The 22,087-nt window shown below is 43.5% G+C and overlaps 2 protein-coding genes across 2 annotated transcripts in view; both read right to left on the bottom strand.

The window, feature by feature from the left end:
- LOC123521363 (regulator of G-protein signaling 22-like) overlaps positions 1-11,086 on the bottom strand; it is a 69,198-nt gene extending 58,112 nt beyond the window's left edge. Inside the window, exon 1 of the mRNA XM_045287238.1 lies at positions 11,039-11,086. Within this exon, the coding sequence (XP_045143173.1) occupies positions 11,039-11,086 (48 nt within the window). The remainder of the gene's footprint in view (positions 1-11,038) is intronic.
- Positions 11,087-11,825: 739 nt separating this feature from the next.
- FBXO43 (F-box protein 43) overlaps positions 11,826-22,087 on the bottom strand; it is a 14,456-nt gene continuing 4,194 nt past the window's right edge. Inside the window, exons 2-5 of the mRNA XM_013007594.3 lie at positions 20,221-21,695; positions 16,059-16,161; positions 12,303-12,506; positions 11,826-12,194 (exon numbers count right to left, since the gene is read on the bottom strand). Coding sequence (XP_012863048.2) covers positions 11,946-12,194; positions 12,303-12,506; positions 16,059-16,161; positions 20,221-21,695 — 2,031 coding nt within the window. The 3' untranslated portion in view covers positions 11,826-11,945. The remainder of the gene's footprint in view (positions 12,195-12,302; positions 12,507-16,058; positions 16,162-20,220; positions 21,696-22,087) is intronic.

Raw genomic sequence — 22,087 nt, 5'->3', positions numbered from 1 at the left:
CTTCACCACATTTGCTTATTCACAAGTTTGTCTTCAGTGATCATATCGGGAAGATGGGCACCCACTGATGTGATTTTTTGTTCTTTGATGTCTGATACTTGGTCCCTTCTACACCTCGTGGTCACAGGCTGCTGTGCTTCTTCCATGTGGGCTTTGATGCTTCTGAGCTAGATGGCCGCTTGTTTATCTGCAAGCCTTTAAGACCGCAGACAATATATCTTTTGATAGCCTGGCACCATCAGCTTTCTTCACCACATTTGCTTATGCACACATTTGTCTTCAGTGATTGTGTCGGGAAGGTGTGCTTCATGGAATGGCAAAAAGTTAGCATCTTATCATTTGATCTCCCTTTTGACCCATTTTAAAGCTGTCTGGTGTTTAATATTTTCTACTTTGTCTATTGAGGTTTTTCTCTTTTATTTTGTTGTTACTTTGTGTGTGTGTGTGTGTGTTTCTGTATATGAAATCCAAGCTAAATAAGTCTATAGAGGCAGTAACTGGATTAATGATTTCTTGGGGATATGGTAGGGGAAGTTGGGGGGGGGAATGGGGAGCTAATAATAATAATGAGTACAAGAAATAAGAAAATGTTCTCAGGTTTATTGTGATTATTATTGTACCACTCTTCTCGGTAGGATTGAACTATTTAATTGTACGATAGGCAGATTATGTGTCATTAAAACTTTTTTTAAAAATACTTCATGTGCATTAAAATTATTCTTCAGAGCCTGGTCAGTTTGAGAAACTAGAAGGATTTATTTTTGTTTCTCCCAAGTACTACTGGAGAGGTTGGTTAGTATGTAAATATGTGTCCATCTCCTTGTTTTCAGACATCCTACCTGTTTAATAAGGAGTCCCGGTGGTATAGTGTTGGCCTGCTAACCATAAAATCAGCAGTTCAAAACCACCAGTCTCTCTGAGGGAGAAAGATGAGATTTTCTATTCCCAGAAAAAGTTACAGCCTTGAAAACCACAGGGGCACTTCTGCCCTGTCCAATAGGGTCACTATGAGTCAGAATTGAATGAATGAATGAATGAATGAATGAACGAATGGCTTCATGATCCAAAGAAACATAACCAGTCCTTCCTTGGGATCTGCGCGTTTCCTTGGGATCAATCGTGGGTTCAATTGATGCCTCGTTCTGAACCTTTCTGAGTGTCAACAGAAATAGCACCGCATGCTGAAATTCACATGAACTATCGTTGTTTTAACTTCTGATGGTAACGGGATATTGGGGGCATATTTTATATGGCTGGGAGACTGAATATATAAAATGGGCAATGGCCATATGAAATAGAAATCAACTCACAGTCCCTGCACCATCCAACCCTGGAAGCCAAACCACAACCTCTGCAGCCATGGGTCCAGAGCAGTCGAGGTCAGTGAACACCAGCTTCCCTAATGTTTGCCCCCTTCTAGCTCAGGACCAGCCAGAGAAATGCACTTCTATCCCCTAACCAATCACATCTGATGCTCCGCTTCTAGTTCTCCCACCTCCAACCCTGGCTTCCCCATTTCAACTCTGAGGCTTTCCCTCTCCCCTGCTGCCTTTGACTCTCTGCTTAATGGGAGTGTGTTAGACAAGGTTCTCTAGAGAGACAAAACCATATTGTTAATAATTTTATATATACTTATATAGATAGATATATAACATAAGAAATAAATAGTTAATTAAATTATAAAACAGTAAAAATGGCTCAGTGCAACTCACTCCCGTGAGACAGTTGTGAGACACTGGCAGTCCTTCAAGTCTTGAGGGCCACCAGGTAGTCCTCTGTAGAGCAATTCAGGCTATCTGGTCACAGGCAGCAAACTGCAAGGCAGGTCACCAACAGTCAGCCAGATGACAGGGTGTGACAGTCCCCAGCTCAAGAAATGTAAATTCCAATTGTGTGGCGAAGCAGGTCTTCAAGGAACCTCAAACTACAGCGATACAGTCCATGGGTTAGGTGTCCCAGAAGTAGTGTAGCTTGCAAATTGAGGCACAGAACAAGCAAGGCAGCCGCACACTGGTCCGATGAGCAAAGAGCAAAAGACAAGGCTCGCCGAGTCATTTATCTCTCCGCCCTTCAATTAATCCCACATGTGTTTATCGGCCAGGTTGGCACAATAAACTACCTACCTCAGGGAGTGATGGCAGCCAAGTCCCTTCCTATAGCAATCTCCAAATAAAGGGTATATTTGTTCTCATCTGGGTTGTCTTTTATTTTCTGTAAAGAATTACAGTCTCAGAAACCCCCAGAGGGCAGTTCTACCCTGTCCTATAGTTTCAGAGTCAAGTTGAAGGCAGTGAGTTTGGTGGTTTTTTGGTTTGCTGGTGTGATGGGATCCATGCTGTTGGGCTGCTAACCGCAAGGCTATACGTTCACACTTACCTTTCTGCTCCCCAGGAACCGACTGTGGTCATTCTACCCTGTTCCATAGGGTCACTGTGAGTTAGAATGGCCTTGGTGGTTTTGAGTTTAGAGTAGAGTTTTCATTTTTGCACATCAATGCATCGGAATGACAAGACAGTGCAATAGAGTGCCCTGCACTAGAGCGGCATGACTACATAACCATCCAATGAGGCATGCCCCCCCCCCACTGCACCCACCCCCGCCCTAAAGCAACTGCAGGTGAGGCTGGGAGATCAACACAGGTTATGAAATGTATATATTATTCATTTCCATCCTCTTTCTGATAGTCATCTTTCCTTTGTAAAAATCAGAGATTTTATCTATATTGGATAACAGCTATGCACACATCCGTATCACATTTAACTGGAAAACATTTTTTCCCTTTCCTAACTTAACAGTTCATAATTTTTTGAAGAAGGAACATAATTAGTTTAATACATTCATTAGGCAATTTCTTAACTTATCCAAGATAACTACCATCTGGACCTGATGGTTTAGATTTAGTCTAATTGTCAATATATTCCATTACATTACTTTCTTTCTTGCACAAGCTGATGAGATAATTCAATTTTTAACCCTTCCCTTGTTCAACTTTTAAAAACTGTAGTATTGCTCTAGGGTGTTACCATTTTTACCAGTACAAATGTTCATGGTTTCCTTTTCTCTTCCTCCTCCTCCTATTAATTGTCTTCCTTGTCTTTTTTTTTTTAAGGAATTTAAACTCTAAGGGATTTTTTTTTTCAAATTTTTTTTTTTATTCTCTGGTAGGCCCAGAGCTTAGAACAAAGCCTAGCATGATTCATTAAATGACCAAAGTGTTAAATAAATAAACCATATTTAATAACAAAATAAGTATTGTTTGATTAAAAGTGAGGAAAGACGATTATCGATGTTAAGCCTGTTCTGACTCATAGCAACCCTGTGTCGAACACAACACGGCCCCATTCTGTCCTCACAATTTTTCTTCGATATGAGCCCATCGATGCAGCCCCTGTTCTACTCCATCTTGTCGAAGGTATTCCACTTTTGGATCGCCCCACCACTTTACCATGGAAAGACCCTTAGAATGGCCAAAATAAAAGATGTCTTATATTCTAATCTCTAATCTACGCAGGTATCAATAGTCAACAGGTAAAAAAAGAACAAAACCAAATTGCTTGAGTTTCTGATCTTTTTACCTGAATCCAAACCAACAGCAAAATACTTGTCCGGTAAAGCAGAGCCTAGAAGGACCAAAGCTGTATTGCTTGGGTGGGGAAACCTATCTAGGCCAAGATGAGCAGGCCGGGAGAGTAAGACTGAAATAATTGAGTCACACAGCCACTGTTCTGGTGTGGTGCCTGGCCGTCAGAAAGAAATTGTGCCTAGTGTCTTAAAGGCTTGTCTTAAAACAAGAAACCATCTAAGTGAGGTGACAGCTAACCCACACAGAAGAAGCACACCAACTTGTGTGATCCAAGGATTGACAATAATTAAATCCAAGGTCAGAGGAGGGGATGGTATGAGAGCTTAAATTCTGAGCAGTTTGCAAAAGCCTACCCATGACAGTGAAAGCCCTAAATCCATTTGCACAGTCCCCACTGCCATTAGGCCTCCCTTGAGTCCCCTCTGACCATTGACCAGGGATGTGAATAGCCTTGCTATAAGACAGTGTACTGGAAATTCACATGTAGTTAGGTTAAAAAATTTAACACTTTCATTTGTTCTCCCCTTTGATCCATTTTAAATTTGTTCTAGTTTTTATTATTTTCTGCTATCTTTTCAACTGGGGTTTTTGTATGTTTTATTTTGTTATGGCTGCGGTTTGTTTTGTTTGTATGCTTTTCTGTATATGAAATCCGGGATAGGTAAATCTATAGAGACAGCTACTGGATTATTGGTTTGCGGGTTATGACAGAGAAAGTGGGGGAAATGGGGCATGCATCATAACAAGTACACGTGCAGGAATGACGAATAACTACTGTGTTTTAGAACCGAGAAAATGTTCTAAAATTGATTGTGGTGATGATTGCACAACTCTTTAATATGAACTGTATGATACGGGAATTTATGTCAATCAAAGTGTTAAAATAAAAAATAAATAAATCCAGCTAGGTCTTATCAACCATTTGCTCTCAGTTATTAGCCATAAGGAAAAAGTCCTGGTCACCGACCTCCACAATGTTTCCACTAATGAAAAGCCCGTGGCATGCAGTTGGACTCTGAAACCCTTGGGTTGTGATAGCCAAACAGGACCGGGCAGAGGAAGAATGACAATGGAAAGAACCCTAACACAAAGGGGAGGTTGGAGGCGCTTCCCTAGCAAACAGAAAGGTGATGGGCAGAGAAGACTCATTTCCTTATCCATGGGAGAGCGGGAGGCCGGGAAGGGGTGTTTGGGGAACGGGGTGGGGTGAGGCAGACAGGATGTTTATACTCCTCTGATGGCTGAATTGACCGTTGGTTTGTGGGGATCTGGTTACAAGAACACGGGATGTCTGGGGTGCCGGGCTGCGCATTACCTGGAAAGGGGAGGTACACTACAGAAATCACAGAAGACCCACCAGGAAAGCAGCCAATGGTGGAAGGCTGTTAGCAGGCTAGAAACCTGACCAGGGCCCTTTCCTGTTCCACACCCGTCATTATCATTATCCCACCGCTGTCAATTCACTCATTCAGTTCAAGCCTTTTCTCTGACTCTGGTCTGAATGATGTCCCTCGCTGGAATTCTTTCTTTTTTAATCATTTTATTAGGGGCACATACAACTCATCACAATCCACACATACATCAATTGTGTAAAGCACATTTGTACATTCATTGCCCTCATCATTCTCAAAACAGTTGCTCTCCACTTAAGCCCCTGGCATCAGCTCATTTCCCCCCTCCCTCCCCACTCCCCGCTTCCTCATGAAACCTTGATAATTTATAAATTATTATGTTGTCTTTTCTTGTGTTGTCCTTTTTCTTTCTTCCACTTTTCTGTTGTCCATCCCCCAGGGAGGAGGTTATATGTAGATCCTTGTAATCGGTTCCCCCTTTCCACCCCACCCTCCTTCCACCTTCCCAGTATTGCCACTCTCACCACTGGTCCTGAAGGGATACCGGAATTCTCTCTTGCAAACATTACAAAAACCTAGAGGAGAGGCTCAAAACCTTAAGTGGCCCTACTAATATCTGCCATTAAGTCAGGTAACATTCAATGGCAACAGGTTTAAAGTCCCAGCGTGGCACCAAGAATGGAGCTTTCAATTACTAACCTAAAGGTTAGCAGCTCAAACCTCCCCTATAGACAGTGGAAGATAGCAGGTGATCTGTTTCTGTCAAGTTCACAGTCAAGAACACCCCATGGAACATGCTGCTCTGTAACAGGCGGGGTCGCCATGAGTCAGAATCTACAGATTCCAGAACAAACACATTTTTAAGTCCCTCTAAGGCTTACATGAAAACATGCAGATAATAAGGGTCCCAGCTTCATAGGGCTGCTCTAAAGATCGTGAGATACCAGCTGTAAACCACAGAGTTCACTGCCTGGCCAGATTAAAAATTGCCCACCAACAATAAAGATCAGTAAATGCTTCAGATTAGAGTCACTGCCCCGGGATTCCAAAGCCCTGCTGGGTCAACACTGCCTGAGCCTCTGTGTGATTAGAGCAGAGGCCACTAAAAGGGGATAAGAAACCTGGCCTCTGTCCTTGCGATAATGACACTTCAGTCAGATGTTCCCAACACTACTCAGCAAACAAGACAACGGCATTCCCCAAGTAACTTGACAATGAGTGCAAATTCTATCTGTAGCAGTATTTAAGGAGGTGCACTTTCAATAAAAATTCTATGTCTTGGACACATTCTCTTTTGAATAACAACACATGAAAATGTAAATAATGATGCTCCATTGTGGGGCTGGCAATCAATGACATGAAACAAAGGTGTATGTATTATTGAAAGGAAAATTTATCTGTAGATCAACTCACAATAAAGAGGTTTTTTAATTTAAGTATCTTTGCCATCCAAATAAAAATGTAAATATATCACTAATACTCTGCATATGAAGATATACCATTTAACTACAATGTGTTGCAAATTTCACCTCTAAGGGCCAAAATCTCTTACCCCCAAACACCTATTTTATACACACTCAAAGAGATTAATTCTCATTAATTCACCTTATCAATATTTTAAAATGTATACTTGGTTATAAATGATAAACACCACCTTCCTAGTCTCCCTCATACACACTGTTTCCGATCTAGATTGGGTTCACATCTAGTATAGCCTTCTAAAGGGGAGCTTATTGATATCCTGAACCAGCTTCCCACACTTACATAATAAACTATAGCAGAAACCACTGCTAAATAAAGTAACTAACACATTGATGTCAATGCCGACTCACAGTGACCCTCCTACAGGGCAGAGTGGTACAGACCCAGTGTCAATCTTTATGAATGCAAGCTGCTACACCCTACCCCCACGGAGTGGCTGGAAGGTCCGAACCCTCCTATTTGAGTTGGCAGCCAAGCCTTTTAATCCCTACATCACCAGGGCCCTTACCCAGAGTACCTACACATGTTCCTCTGGACTGCTCAGCTCGGTTTATACATTTATATTATGCGGAGTCTTCATGTCAACTCTAACTATTTGAAGTGACCTGATGTATGGGGGGGAAGGGGGAATAGAGGTTTGGATAGAATCCATCATATCATTATTAATTCAATGACTCTGATCTTAATTCAATGACTCAATGAATGCTAGTTGCCTCATCTTCTGTGCACAAGGCACCAGGCTAAAGAAAAAGAAAGAAAACACAGGTAAGAAAAGCTCCTGCCCGTTGAAGGAACTTACTAGTGGTTGGAGAGATGTAAAGAATTTAACTCAGGCAAGACATGGCAGAAAACCACAAGAAAGCTATAAACAAAGTCTAGGTTTCTAAAAGGTAAAATTCCATTTTGTCAGCGAGCTCTGAAAATGACTCATGGAAAGAAACTAAATTAGTTGGATTATCAAGGGATTTGATATGGCAAAAGAGGGGAAATGGGAGAAAGCATCTGGGGAAATTTCAAAATCAGCAAGGAGCCTCGTTTGGCCGGCACCAGGCTGGAGTGGAATGAATGGGGGAAGATTGCAGGAAAGTTAGGACCACATTTCTGAGATGCTAAACTTGGCCACATTTTTCCTTCGTAGGAAGTAATGTGATTGGAGCCACATTTTAGTAACTTGGCAATGGACACACAGGACAGATTCAATGAGAAACTAGCAGCACAGCGACCTGTTGGGAGGCAATTACAGTAATCTAGGCAAGCTGTGATGAGGTCTGAACCAGGCACTACCTTTCGGAAGGGGAGTAAGTCAGAGGGAAACACCGGTAGCACACAATTGCCAATCAGAACCAGGGCAACTGGTAGTAAGAGAACTACTGGCCCTTTGATGGTATGTAAATTTCTGACTTTGAACTGACTCAACCAGCCCTGCCCAGCACCAAATGCTTCCTCTGGGGCAGCTTTTAAATGACAGGGAAGACTTAGAGCCTTTCCTTGATCTCCTTTGGGAAGGAAAAACAAGAACTGTTTGCACCTGTGCCGACTCACCTACAAGGGCTGCTGAAAGACCCACTTAGGGATGGATCTCCTTGGTAACCTGCAGATGGCCAGCCAGCGCAGAGATTTTCATTACCAACTGAGTCATAATTATTACCAAAATTCAATCTCGACACACTTTTAAAAGTAAGTCAGGGAACACTGACCCTGCTTGGCTATGGGACAGCACATGAATGTCAAGTACATAAAAGCCAAATTAAAAAAATAATAACATAAATTATCAAGGGTTCGGGAGGGAGGGTGAAAGAGGGAGGGAAAAGCAGAAAGCAAATGCCTGGAGTAGGGTGATGGCAACAAATGTACAAATGTGCTTGGCACCATGGATGGATGGATGGATGATGAAAAGAGTTGTACGAGGCCCCAATAAAATGATTTTTTTTTAAGTTGCACGAGCCCCCAAGAAGGTTATTTTTAAAAAAATACATAAAATGAATAACTAAAAGCCTAATTTACTATGATTGAAGTGCAGCTGAAAGCACCATAAATGAGTCTTTGGTGCCCTCTTGTGGAACGTTTAGTGTCACCTTTGAGCATTTCACCCTCCTCCACCCACAGGGACTCGTCACCGTTGTCAGGTGCTGCCCAGTCCTGCACCATCCTCACAGTTATCGTACTGCTCAGCCCATCCTTGCAGCCTTGTGTCAATCCATCTTGTCGAGGCTCTTCCTCTCCCTCACTACCCCTCCACGCTACCAAGCACGATGCATGATGTCCCCCTGCAGGAACTAGCCTCTCCCAAGAGCACGTCTATCCAAAGCACGTGAGACAAAGTCTTGCCATCCTCGCCTCTAAGGCACACCCCATAGGACCCTAAATCAATCCAAAAAGGCAGAGCAGAACTGCCCCCATCTGGGTTTCCAAGACTGAATTTTTAAAGGAGTTTTGAAAGCCTCCTCTTTCTCCCTCAAAGAGGTTGGTGGTTTTGAACTCCTGACCTTGCAGTTAGCAGCCTAATTCCTAGCCCACAAGTGCCATCAGGGTCTGTAAGAGTCCGAATGGACTTGTAGTCCGAATGGTAGTGAGTTTGGTTTGAGCTTTTACACAATGATGAACATTTTCAACTGTGAAACCATTTTGAGTATTTACCATATATGCTTATCATGCTTTTAAGAGGAAGAACTTAAACCCCTAATACAAACTGAAGAATATCAGAACGCTTTTTTTGTATCATATTTATCGTGGCTAATTTGTTTTGTGCCATTCATTAAGCATAGATCATAGAGAAACTTAGATTTTACTAAGCCTTTGCACAGCATAAACTAAGAGATCCATATCTGTGTCCATAGAAATGCTAGTATACAGGGAGAGTGGGTAGGAAAGAGGGAACCGATTATATGTGACCTCCTCCCTGGGGACGGGCAACCGAAAAGTGGGTGAAGGGAGACGTCGGACAGGGCAAGATATGACAAAATACCAATTTATAAACTATCGAGGGCTCATGAGGGAGGGGGGAGCGGGGAGGGAGGGGGAAAATGAGGACCTAATGCCGGGGGGTTTAAGTGGAGAGGAAATGTTTTGAGAATGATGAAGGCAATGAATGTACAAATGCGCTTTACACAATTGATGTATGTATGGATTGTGATAAGAGTTGTATGAGCCCTAATAAAATGATTTTTTTTAATTAAAAAAAAAGAAGAAATGCTAGTATAAAATGATCAGAGAGCTGGTAAGCTTATTTCTTTTCATGTGATTTGCCACGAGTTTCTTACCAATATTTATCCAAAGGAGGAGTTCTGAACTAGGGAGCATCTACCCTCACTGGAGACAAGTAGAAGTCAACAGAGAGAAACCAAGAGACTGCCCATTGTTGTCAGGGGGGTTGGGGGGTGAGACCAGGAAGACCAAGGGGAACTTATCCTAAATGACCAAAGGTAAAGCATTTGTTGGCTTCCCCAAATAAACTTCCTGATTCCTATACCACACTATTGACAATTTCAAGCAGAGTGGGGAAATACTTGTGAGCATTTAAAATAATATGGAATAGACAATATTGCACCTCGTTTTCTAAAAATGGTCACAGAATTGGAGCGGCAGAATTCAAGAACAGAAAAAAGCAAAGCAATCATGTCCCAGAGATGAAGATAGGTTTCATCTAAGCCATGGAACTAGGCCAATGACAAGCACGGGAGACCCTTGAACGGTACCCCACCCACTTATTCCCGGTTTCTTTTCTCCACCCTGGTAAGAGCCCAAGTGCTGACAGAATCCCCTTAAAACACTGTGGGATGCAAATCATCTCCATGGGAGCGGTTCGTCTGTACACTGGAGAGAAGTGCTCACAGCACACATCACACATGGATACTCACACATGCCTTTGTTGCTCAAGGGTCAATGTTGTTCTTAGGTGTGGTTGAGTTGGTGCCAACTCACAGCCACCCTACACATACAACAGAAAAGGACACTGCCTGGGTCCGGCGCCACCCTCATGATAATGCCTGTGCTTAAGCCCACCCGTACAGCCACTGTGTCACTCTATCTGCCCTTTAAAGAGTCAAGACTGGGAGTGAGTTTCTTAAAAACAAACACTTTGAAGGGAAAAAGTTAAGACTTACACGAACCACGTTAATAAGTTTATCCTGATGTGGAAGTTGTCTCCATAAATTAAAATCACTCAGAACATTGTGTAGGATCACATAAATCAGAAAAGTGTGATGTAAAGCTTAGGATTATGAAGTTTTATTAAATACAGTTAGTATTTTACTCCTATTTATATTTAACCTCCAAAGATCCTTGGTGGAACCAGGATTGAATATCAATTGAATATTTGATTGTTTGATATTGAATATTTCAATGTTTGATAGCTAATGAATTGAATATTTGATTGTTTGATATTGAATATTTCAATGTTTGATAGTTAATGGGACAAATTATAATTGCAGGCAGATTCTTTCAAAGTAAATCCATATTGTCACATTGTTTTATTGAAATAATGTACCAGGTGAGCTACAGTTTAAATCTGTGTGGATAGTGTGTACACAGAAATATGTACATGTCACTTACTTAGAGACAAACAAAAAATGATTAAGCAATCTTCAAATTTCCCCCTGGTTTTATTAGCAATATAACTTACCGTTTTCTTGCTGCGCTTCCATAAATGAAACAGGTAACTTCCAATCATTTTTGGCAAGAGGCACCCCATATATAGCTTCAGTAAATTTTCTTATTAAAAAAAAACAAAAACTATCTTTTCTTTTGCGGTGTCATCGAGCTAGTTCTGACAAGTCACACCTCACAATCCTTTTTGCTTCATCCTATTGTTACAGCCCAGGCTACCACTAAGCAGATGAAACTTCTAAACTTTGTGGTTTATGTGAAACATACTACGTATAGATAGGCGTTGATGACCTTCAACTTCTAGTACGAATAACCACGTTTCCCATCCTTTACTTTTATACCTTCTTAATCATCAACATTAAATACATTTTGCTTTACAGCAACCTACCCAAATATGCACTTGTGAAATTAAGAGATAGGTTGAAATTATAGTGGAAATTCAATAGAATGTCTAAAAACTGCATTTTATTTATATTTCATTTGCATTGGGTCATCTTATACTGGCAGTCGCAAGTTCAAATGTATAAATATTATTTGGAAAACTACTTAACAAAGAAGACTGAGAAACACTTCACCATAGTGGTGGAATGCAAAGATTTAAGATATTGTAAGAAACAATAAAATACACAGGTATGACATCATGGAAAAGTCTTTATTTAAAAACATCAAGTTACTAAAATGGGTAAAAATGACAGTCAAATAAAACCATCCTCAAGCTCATCACTTTAGGGCAAAGATACACACACTGGCATAAAATATCATTATATATACATAATATATACACACATGCACAAAATAGGAAACACATCATCATCACCGGTCATTAATTGGAAGATTTGCATGCTTTCAAAATAGTCATAATTTTAAGGCAGACCAATCAAACATTGCTGAAGGGGAGGGGCGGCTCTGCGTTTAAAGTATCTCTAGAGGCGTTTTAAGTTCCGCTTGCTCTGGGCACTTCCCGGAAGAGTGTCCTTTCTGCTCCGTGGCTTGACGGCCCCTCCCCGACACTCTTCGGACCCGTGGTAAGCACACAGACACAACACGCAAAAGTCGAAACCACAGGCGGGGCGGCTGCACACTCCCCTTTTCTTATATGGCTGGACCTTCGCGGGGGACAGGCACCTGGGGCACGGTTTCAAGGCCTCATCAATAAATAGCGTCTGGGCGACCTGCAGGAAAAGCATATGTCCTCAGTCTTTGTGGCTCGGGAGAGGGCAGCTTGCCGGTTCAAACTCTGCACAGCCTTACGTTTTGATAGCGCAAGCGCAGTTACTCACCTTCAAGTATTCTTCCTGCTTGCTGCTTTGGGGAGCAAGAGAAGCGCTTGCTACTGGTGTCAAAACCTGCCCCCAGGGAGACAAGGCTGGGGCTTGTTCTAGCTGAGCGCCTGGTGTCCTGGCCTGTGCCTGCACAGATCTCAGGGCTGAGCGGTTTAAAAGGTGGCGCCGAGTGGCAGCATCCTCAACACTGAGTATAGCCCCCTGTGGGAAAAGAACAAGGGAGTCCATGCAAAAGCAGTTGCGGGGTAGCTTTCTGATGCATGTGGATTTAGATGTCTAGATGTGGTCTTAAACCCCCTACAATTTTCTCCCTAACCATTTACCTCTTAGGAAAAAAAATTTCTCAACTAACATTTCAAAGTTAAAGAAGTGTTAAAAAAAATGCATACCATATATACTCTTGGATAAGCCGAGTTTTTTAGCACATTTCTAACGCAGTTTTGTGGTTAAATTAGGTGCCTCAGCTGATATTGGGGTCGACTTATACTCGAGTATATAGGTAAATAAAAATAAACGCTAGCTCTGAGTTTGTGTGGTTGGTCTTGGTCATTTTCCCATTTAATTTCGGCTCTGGATTGAGCTGTTATGCGAAAAGGGCCAGATAGTAAATACTTCAGGCTTTGTGGGCCACATGGGCACCGGGTTCGATGCTGCCCTCACAGGTCAATGAAAGACCGGGTCTGCTGTTACAATCCAACTTTGTTTTAGAAGACAAGCAAGGGACTAGATGTGACCCACAAACTTGTTCGTTAACTCCTGTTTTAAGTGAAGGTTTTAAATGATGCAAATCCTTTTCAAGTTTGCTATGGGATATCATGGAATTCTTTGAAGGCTTCTTACGCATCAGAAAAACAATGGGCCTGGTTTGACCATAAATCCCTGTTTCTCTGGCTGGTTTATGCAAATACCTGGTACTGATTCATTTTTACAGTTGACTTTTAAACAGTTTTGATATCTTAAAAGGAGAAAACCAATCTCTCTCATTAGGACTAGGATCTCTCATTCTCCAAATATTGGGTCAAGAAATACTTTCAATGAGCCATTTTTAGAAGCCTTCTACTTTGTTAAGGATTGAAATGAATGGTAATTTTTTCCCAACAAACTGGCATTCTTAGTTACCAAAGTAGAATGTACTACAGATGAAATTTCCTCATGTGCCTAATTGATTGTGTTTCCTTCCCCCTTAATAGTTTCCCTTGACCACATTTGACTCCTAACTGTGAGAGGGCTCAGACATGAGGAATTGCAGTTGGAAGAGGTTAGCTGTCCCCCCAAAAGCATGTGATAAATAGTTAAAAACAAAAAACCTACGTATGTGTAATGGATAAATAATGGTTTTCAAAATTTAGAACTAGTACAGTTGAACCCAGTGAGCTCATGCAAGGCTCGGTGTATTCTCTAAAATGGCATGCTTATGAAAAACTGTCCAGCCCAGGTCTCAGCACGTGACCCAACGGCACACTGAAGGCAAATTGGACACTGGCTGTCCACTCCTGATCGTGCTGCAGCAATGGGAGAAGCAAAGAAAACAGAGAGAAGGTGCCAATGTTAGCCACAGAAGACGCATCTGATCCTCTAGTGGCTATTTCCAGAACATCTGCTTTGGGCCAGGTAAATAGACCAGTCTAATTCCTGTCCTTGTCTGGCTTAAAAACATGCACACCGATTTCTGATCAGGAGGGGCTAAGCAGTCAACAAGAGCTCATGCTCACATGGGTGCCAACTGTTTTTCCAAACAGTTATCATCACAGGACCAGAAAATAATGAAATATGAAAGTGCAGCTACTTCCATGAATGTGTGTATGTATATGTGTGTGTATATATATATATTCACACACATATGTATATATATGGCTTTCTAAGTGAAACATAGCAAACTAAGAAATCCTATGGTGAGGGTGTGGTCTTCCAACACTAATGAACCCGTTCTCATTGCCCCAGTGCAGACAGAGACAAACGAAATCCTATTGCACGTACCTGATCCGTGCCTTCTAGTTTCCATGCATAGGCACTTTCAGTGACACTATGCATGGATGAGGGGAACCAGCGAACAACTGTGGCTTTGTCATGTTTCTGCTTTGATTAGTGAGACCTGAGAATAGCTCAGTATAAACCCATCAGTCCGTTTCAGAACAGGAGGGCAGAGGGCACCAGGAGGGCTGTCTTTGAGGAAAAGAAGAAACTGGCAGAATACTCGAGTCGGGTGAACTTACACAGAGGAGATTTTCAGTTCTGGTGGAAAATAAGGGTTGAGTCGGGGATCTGTATAAAGAAACACTAAACAAAGAGAAAGAAAGAAAACTGGGCGATTACCAACTTGGAGGGGTGGGGGGAGACAAAACAAAATAAAACAAACCCAGTTATATGAGGAAGTGTCATCCTAATGCAGATGTTACAGCTGTGAAAAACCATCACCTTGACCTCAACACCATCTAAACGCCAGCACCAAATTCTGGTTCAGCGCGGCATGGTGCACAAGTGCATTCCTAAGACACGAGCAAGGGGATTCAGAGTGGTGGTAGGTAGATGGTGCAGTGCTGGGCTAGAGAACTAACCGACTCCTCCTACAGAAAACACAATCCCCAAAGCCGCAGTGGGAACGTGCTCTATAAATCTGGCAGACTGTGCCCACCGAAACAACTGGAGTCAAGTAACTGCCTTCTAAGGAAGCAAGGCTCGAGAGCAGGAAGGGATGGGGTGCGAGAGGAGAGTGATGGGTTTCACCCATGATCAATTAAACTTTTGAAGCCATGTAGGGGGGTGGCTTTGAAAAGTTTGTGGAATCATGGAATGAAAAGATAATGGAACTTCCCCATAAACTTTTTAAAACCCCTTCATACTTCTACTAAAAGAAAAAAAATGTTTTTTAATTTTTAAGTTCAAGAAACAAAGTACGGTCCTTTAAGAAATTAATAAAAAGAAAAAGCGGTGGCCAGTAGGTCAGGATACACCATTCCATCTAGACTAATCAGAAGTTGCCAACACAACCAATGACGTGTTCCTTCCTTCTAAGGGGCAAGTATAGGGGGCTGAGAGTTTAAAACAAACAGGTGCAAAAAGTCCCTGGCCTGTGTAACTTCAAATCATCTCTGAGGGAGCACAAGTTGATGATGCTTCATAAGTACCGTCTGCCATGCGTGCGCTCACCTCCTGCATCCTATGCTCGGATGCTACGCCCCCTTCTGAAACACACTACTCGCCCTCTTCAGCTGGCTCTCCCCTAACACATCCATCAGGTCTCAGCTTAGATTGAGTTTTTTCTCAGCAGCCATCTCGCAATTCCAAGTCTCCGTGGAACGCTCCTTTCAAATGTTCCTATAGAACCCTAGGCACCCCAGCATCTTCTCACCCACAATTCCATGAGCTCCAAGACACCTGGCAAAAATGTTTGCCACTGTAATCTCAGCAACTAGCACAGTGACTGGCACCTGAGAACCTCGCTCAAAAGACTAGAACAGAGTGTTGTAAAGATATCTAATTATGAAAAGGAGCCACCTTGTTCATAATTCAAATGCTAACAGCACATGCACTTACCAGCAGATATGCCTCCTCACACACACCCCCACCCCCAAAAAACCCTGCCAGGTCATCTATCCCACGGATGGACTGGGTGGAAACAGAATTTTGGGAAAGTAAAGCGTTTATGAGTAATTGGGAAACGTTTAAAAGATAACAGGAAAAGTAAATTGTTTGACAATATTGGATTAAGTTTTTATATAAAACCAATTTAGGAAAAAGGATTATACACAGTACCTCAGAATCTGTTTTCAATTGTGTGATATGAATTTTTCTCCTCCGATTTGCTTTTTTATCTTGGATAACAATTTCACGCCAATTTCTGCTTACTCTCCAAACGCTAGAACAAAGAAAGACCAGTCCTTATAGACGTCCTACAAGATTAGCATGTTTTGTGTTTGGTTATTAATCAGAGAAGCTTGTTTTAAAGATTTCGGAGAGGACACTTAAACCTAAATGTAAAGTATGACTTGGCCAATATTTTTTTGTCTTTTGATTCATCATATAAAATAACCCTATTAAAATAGTAAAAATATGCAAGCATTATGTTGATAGGTCCCTACCTTATAAATGGCTAAGGAAAACAGTTTGCTAAGAGAGAGTAAGTTGAGGAGGCATACACTCAGGGGTGTTCAATACTCTCTCCTTGGGCGTGCACAACATACTAGAGCTTCCATCGCTCCCTTTCCGTGTATCTCCGTGCGTGCATTATAATGTCGATCTCTGTACCCCCAGGATTGGACTGGACTGAAAGAATGTCACCCCAGACAGTGACTGACCTACACCTCATGCATTTCTCTCCCAGGAATGTGGGGTCTCCAGAGGAGAGCTGGTAATTGGGGAAGGGGCTCCCTCCACCTGCTTGTTCCAATATCCTCAGCTTGGGGCTTCCACCTCATCAACCAACAGCGTGGCTCGAGGTTCAATGATCCTGCTCACGTTCTAGAGAGGAGGGGAGAGCTGCCTGCTCTGCTACTGAGGGCACACTCCACTTCAAGGGCTAGCATTTAGTCGGATGACCACCCCTAGCTTCAAGGGAGTCTGGGAAATGTAGTCTGTTTGGGAATGGGGGGGAAAAGGTGTCCTATAAAACCAGTAGGTGGACAAGGGAGACTGACTGTTTAAGAAAAATTAACTTCAAATGAGGCACTAAGTTTTACAATTTGGAACATAATATGCTGGCAAATGATGATCTCTTGTAGCACAAAAAGGTGGATTGATTTCTCCTGTTGTATTCTTTACATCTCTATCATTTTGATGATGTAGTTCAAAGTATTGTGTCACATGTTAAATATTATGGGTAGCACCACAAATCTTCTATTTTATAAGCCCAGATTTATAAGACTGAAGCAGCTAAAGAAAAAAACATAATATAGCCAGTGATTACTTATTTACAAACAACACTGATCAATTCTAAAAGAAAAAGTGATACTTCAACTACCCCATCTGTTAATCTTGTCTTTTTGTTACTCTCACATAACAAACCAGGAGGAAGTTGGGGAAAGGCTACTTTTTGTGGGGACCCCAGCAAGTGGCTGACTTGAGACTACAATTCTTCCAGCTACCATATTCATTTCAGTTGTCATTGCCTGTAATATCTTCAATCAATAGATGTGCCTAATAATTAAACAGAAGGAGAACAGGCGAGACGGTCAGCTACAGAGGAGGAAGAGATGAACGCTACAACTGGGTATTTCCCACAGCTAATTTCAAGTAGCAGTAACGCGGTGGGCTGCAAACCTCAAGGTCAGCATTTGACACCACTAGCTGCTCCTTGGGAAAAGATCCAGCTTTCTCTGCCCGTAAAGTTACAGCACAGTCTCAGAAAACCTCCAGGCGCAGTTCTACTCTGTCCCACAGGGTCCCTATGAATTGCAATAGACTCAATGACAGTGAATTTGTCTTGGAATTTCAACTATCATATTTAACTTTACCAAAAATATGTACTGCTGACATACATACATGCACAGTACAATTACAAGTTTGAGGGGTGAGCAGGGAAAACAATCATTGGAATATGAATGAATATCAACTGCTCATACAAGTGAGTGCACAAAAGTGTCACCGGAGCTTTTTCTTTTAACTGATCTCTAAGGACCCCTGGTGGTGCCATGGGTTGAGCACTGGGCTCCTACCCACAAGGTTGGCGGGTCAAACCCACCAGCCACTTCATGGGAGAAAGATGAGACTGTCTACTCCTGTGAAGATGCGCAGCCTCAGAAACCCCATAGAGCAGTCCAACATGGTCCGATAGGATCGCTATGAGTTGCTGGTAGAACCTTGGGTCTGTCGCTAAGGACTCCAGCATACAAAGGTAACATTTCGCTACCTCCTCCACTGCCTGACATTTGAGGAAGCACAGAGAGACACATGCACTGATCTGTTGATTATCTTGCTTGGGGTACACCACACATACTCCCCAGCAAGTCTCCTCTGAAAGACCTTACACCTTGTAAGCGTTCACGGGGAAATGCTAGGTTATAAATAGCAACAACCAAACCAAACTCCTGCCCCCAAGTCGACTCCTACAAAGAAGAGGGCTTAACTGTAGAGCTTCACCTATGCCTGTCTCGGGGGACTCTGGGCAGGTTGCTTCTCTGGGCCTGTTTCCCCATCTGCAAACTATGGGATGGGATTAGATCACCTCAGAAGACGTAGAGCTGTGAAATTCTACAATTTTCTCCATAGTGCACAATGATTGTATGGAGGGGAAGGGAAGTTTTAGCAACAGCAGCTGTGGCCATACACACAGCAAGGACTGTGAACCATGGAACCCTGGTGGCATAGTGGTTGGGAGTTGGGCTCCTAATGGTAAGGTCTAATAGTTTGAAACCACCAGCCATTCTGAGGGAGAGAGACAGGGCTTTCTGTGCCTGTAGAGTTCCAGTCTCAGAAACTCTCAGGGGTAGTTCTACCTGTCCCATGGGGTCGTTATGAGTCGGCATCGGCTGGATGGCAGTGAGTTTGGTTTGGGTTTTTATGAACCAAGCACTTGCCATTTATCTATCAAGAAAGAGGGTCCCTAACTTGGGCACAGGCTGGGCAGTACTTTGTTCTGTTGTGCACACGGCTGCTACGGGTCAGAGCCAACTCAATGGCACCCAACAATAACAACTTTGCTGCACGCTTGTCCCCAATCATCACTTTGCAGGTAGTGTCACCCCTTTCTGGTCACAGCACTCCCAAGGGTCTTGTCTTCTGATAGTCCTGCAACCATGTGAACATAGTCTAGCTTTAGTCCTTGCAACCCTGGTTCCCACCACGAATACTCCTCATTGTCAGAGGTCAAACGCTGCCACCAACTCAGAGAGACCCTACAGGTCAGAGAGGAGAAAACTCACCCTGTGGGTTTATCAGGCTATACCTCTATGAGAGTAGAAAGTCTCATCCTGCAACCTCGGGGTGACTAGTGGGTTCAAACTGCTGACCTTGCATTAGTAGCCCAACTCCTAGTCCACTACACCACCAGGGCTTCTTGGTTTCTCTTTTTTTTTTTTAATCATTTTATCGGGGGCTTGTACAACTCTTATCACAATCCATCCATGCATCCATTGTGTCAAGCACATTTGTACCTTTGTTGCCCTCATCATTCTCAAAACATTTTTTTTCTACTTGAGCCTTTGGGGTTTCTCTTTACAAGACAATAGGCTGACATGTTTTTGCACAGCAAATTTTTCAGTTTCCGATTTCGTGAAGTTCCCCAAATTATGAACTCCACTGCTGTGCTAGCAATGAAATAATTCATATCCCTGTCATCTTTCAAAAGGCCAAGCCCTAGACTGGAAACAAATCCTTGTTCTTGGATTTTAGGGCTGGGGCACCCTAACTCGGCAGTCTCCGCGGTCGGCTGTCATCCTCCAGTGCCATAATGCTTTGCAACATTTATGAAGTGTCATGATTTAATATGACAGCATGATTCTGCCATCTGACAACAGCACGTGCGCACTTAGAGAAGTCCTTGAGCAAAGTCTTTGGAATAAGGCTTGCCATCACAGAAACTTAAGGTTCAATTTTTGCGAACTCCCTTTCCGAGTGATGATAATCGTTTGATTGTTGAACTGTTCTGGAAAAGACACCAGTGTTGCGTCTGAAGCTGACTTTTGAAGGCCGTTGCTGTCCGGTGCCGCCCTCGAGTCGGTGCTAAGTCATCGCGTCGCTTTGGACAAGGAAACAAACTACTGCCCGTCCTGCGCCAGCCTCGCCATTGGTACCATCCCCTGGGCCAACCATCTTATGGAGGCACTGTCAGCAAGCTCTGGTTCACCTACACTGCCTTGGAGAAATGCGAGGGCAGCTAAGGATCGGAAGCAACAGCCTTCTACTTCCTGGAAACACTATGCAGCTTTAAAAAAGAGAGAAAAGGGAGTTTTACTTTAGACACACATCTCTGATTTCTTACCTGCAGAGGCTTTCTGCGGTCAAGGCATCTAAAACCACAGCAAGAATATGCTTTAGGTTTCTGTATTTTAGTTCGGTCAAGATGTCCAGCTTTTCTACACCCATTTTCTTGCCGATCAGTCCTGCGAGCACGCACTGCAGCACAGCCAGTTTCCCTGCAGCCCTTTCTTCCAGGACTCCGCGCACCCCGCTTTGCTGGAAACGCTTCCTTTTGCTGCTCAAGATGAGCTCGTGGACCAGCTGCAGAGCCGGGGTGTTGGACAGATCCTTAAAGCTTAAAACCAGGCCCTCGCTCCCAGGGGTGGCGCGGCCCGGAGGGCTCTGGGAGCTGGCAGGAGCGGCCGCCGGCCTGGGCTGGGAAGCAGGGGGTGAGGGCTGCTGCTCTTCCAGCTCCGACGGGGAGCCTTGCTCCCGGAGGGTGGACAGTCTTCTCGACCTCGCCAGACGCCGGGACTTTCTTCTGGTGTCCCCGGCCGCCGTGAGAGGTCCCTGGTGTTTCTGAAGCAGCTCTTGGAAGGAGCCCTCCGGGTCAGAGAGGGAATCTTCGGATTTCTCCAAGCTCAGGGAATTAAAACCGCTGTCTTCGGGGGTGGACGCTTTGCCTCGCACGTGTGTGGCCGGAGGCAGTCTTTTCCTGGCATGGAATTGCATGTGGGCGGCGAGCTGACCGACCGGAGTCACAAATAGGTCTTCGTCTGGCCCACTCGGGGTCGCCCTCCCGGAGGCCCCCAGAAGTTCGGGGTAGGCATTCTCGTCGTGACCGCTTAAGCTGCTGTCGCTGAAGTCCCCGGTGATGGAGTCTTGAAAGCTGCTGCCGGGGATCGGCGATATGCAGTCCACTTCAAAGAGGCCGCAGTCGCCTTTGCAGTCGTCGATGGTGGACGTCTTCTGCTGGGAAAAGCTGCGTCTCAACTTCTCAGAGCTGCGAGTCGTTTCCTCGGCTGAGAGAGAGCTGCTAACTAGAGCGCCAACGCGTTCCTGCCTGGGGAGCCCTGCCGCGCGGCTTGCAATGTTCTTTCCCACGCTGTGGCTAACGCAACTGTCCAGGGTACTGTTCCGTGGCTCCAAGTCCCCTTCCAGGAGAGCGAACGATAAAGTCAACCTTCTGCGCAGCAAACGCTTTTCTCCACCGATTTTTGGGGTTTCACAAAGTTCGGGACTTTTCTCCATGTCCTGTCCCCGGGAGACACGCCGCTTGGTTGGAGCGGGCGACTCCCAAGGGTGTGTCAAGGTCAGCCTCGGAGCTTCAGGCTGCTCGTGGATTAGTGTTGGGCCTTCTTCTTTCTCTCCCCAAACTTCCTTGTCTGCATTGTCAAGTCGGCACGATTTTAATAACTCGCTGTAGCCACTATCTTGAAGTGAAGACGTGGGACCCGAATCTCTGAAGCTGGAGTATTTAAAATCTACCGCGGGCGAGTCCGCCTCCTTCCTGGGGCCGCTCTGGACCGAGTGCCTTTCCATCTTCACCGTCTGTTTCTACAGGTGAAAACAAGTGGCATTAGATTTTCTTTTGGAAGGAGTAGTCACGCAGGTCACACACCAAAATACATTCTCTGTCAAAGGCACACGGATAACAGGACAAACTTTTCTGGCAGAAAAAGTTACTTTTAAAACACAAACCTACTTTATAATATACTGCTTAAAACAACTTAATATCATGGGGAAAAAGCTTCCAGGTTATGAATATTCACAGATTACTCATCTATTATCTAAGAATCATACTCACAAGTTTTCTTTTTCTTTTTTAAAGCTATATATATATATTTTTTTAAATTTTAAATCATTTTATTGGAGGCTCATACAACTCTTATCACAATCCATACATACATCAATTGTGTAAAGCACATTTGTACATTCATTGCCCTCAT

This window comes from Echinops telfairi, unplaced genomic scaffold, assembly GCF_000313985.2.
Source record: "Echinops telfairi isolate 266 unplaced genomic scaffold, ASM31398v2 ScPeMD7_1;HRSCAF=3_0, whole genome shotgun sequence".
NCBI lineage: Eukaryota > Metazoa > Chordata > Mammalia > Afrosoricida > Tenrecidae > Echinops > Echinops telfairi.
This window is presented reverse-complemented; position numbering and strand designations above follow the sequence as displayed.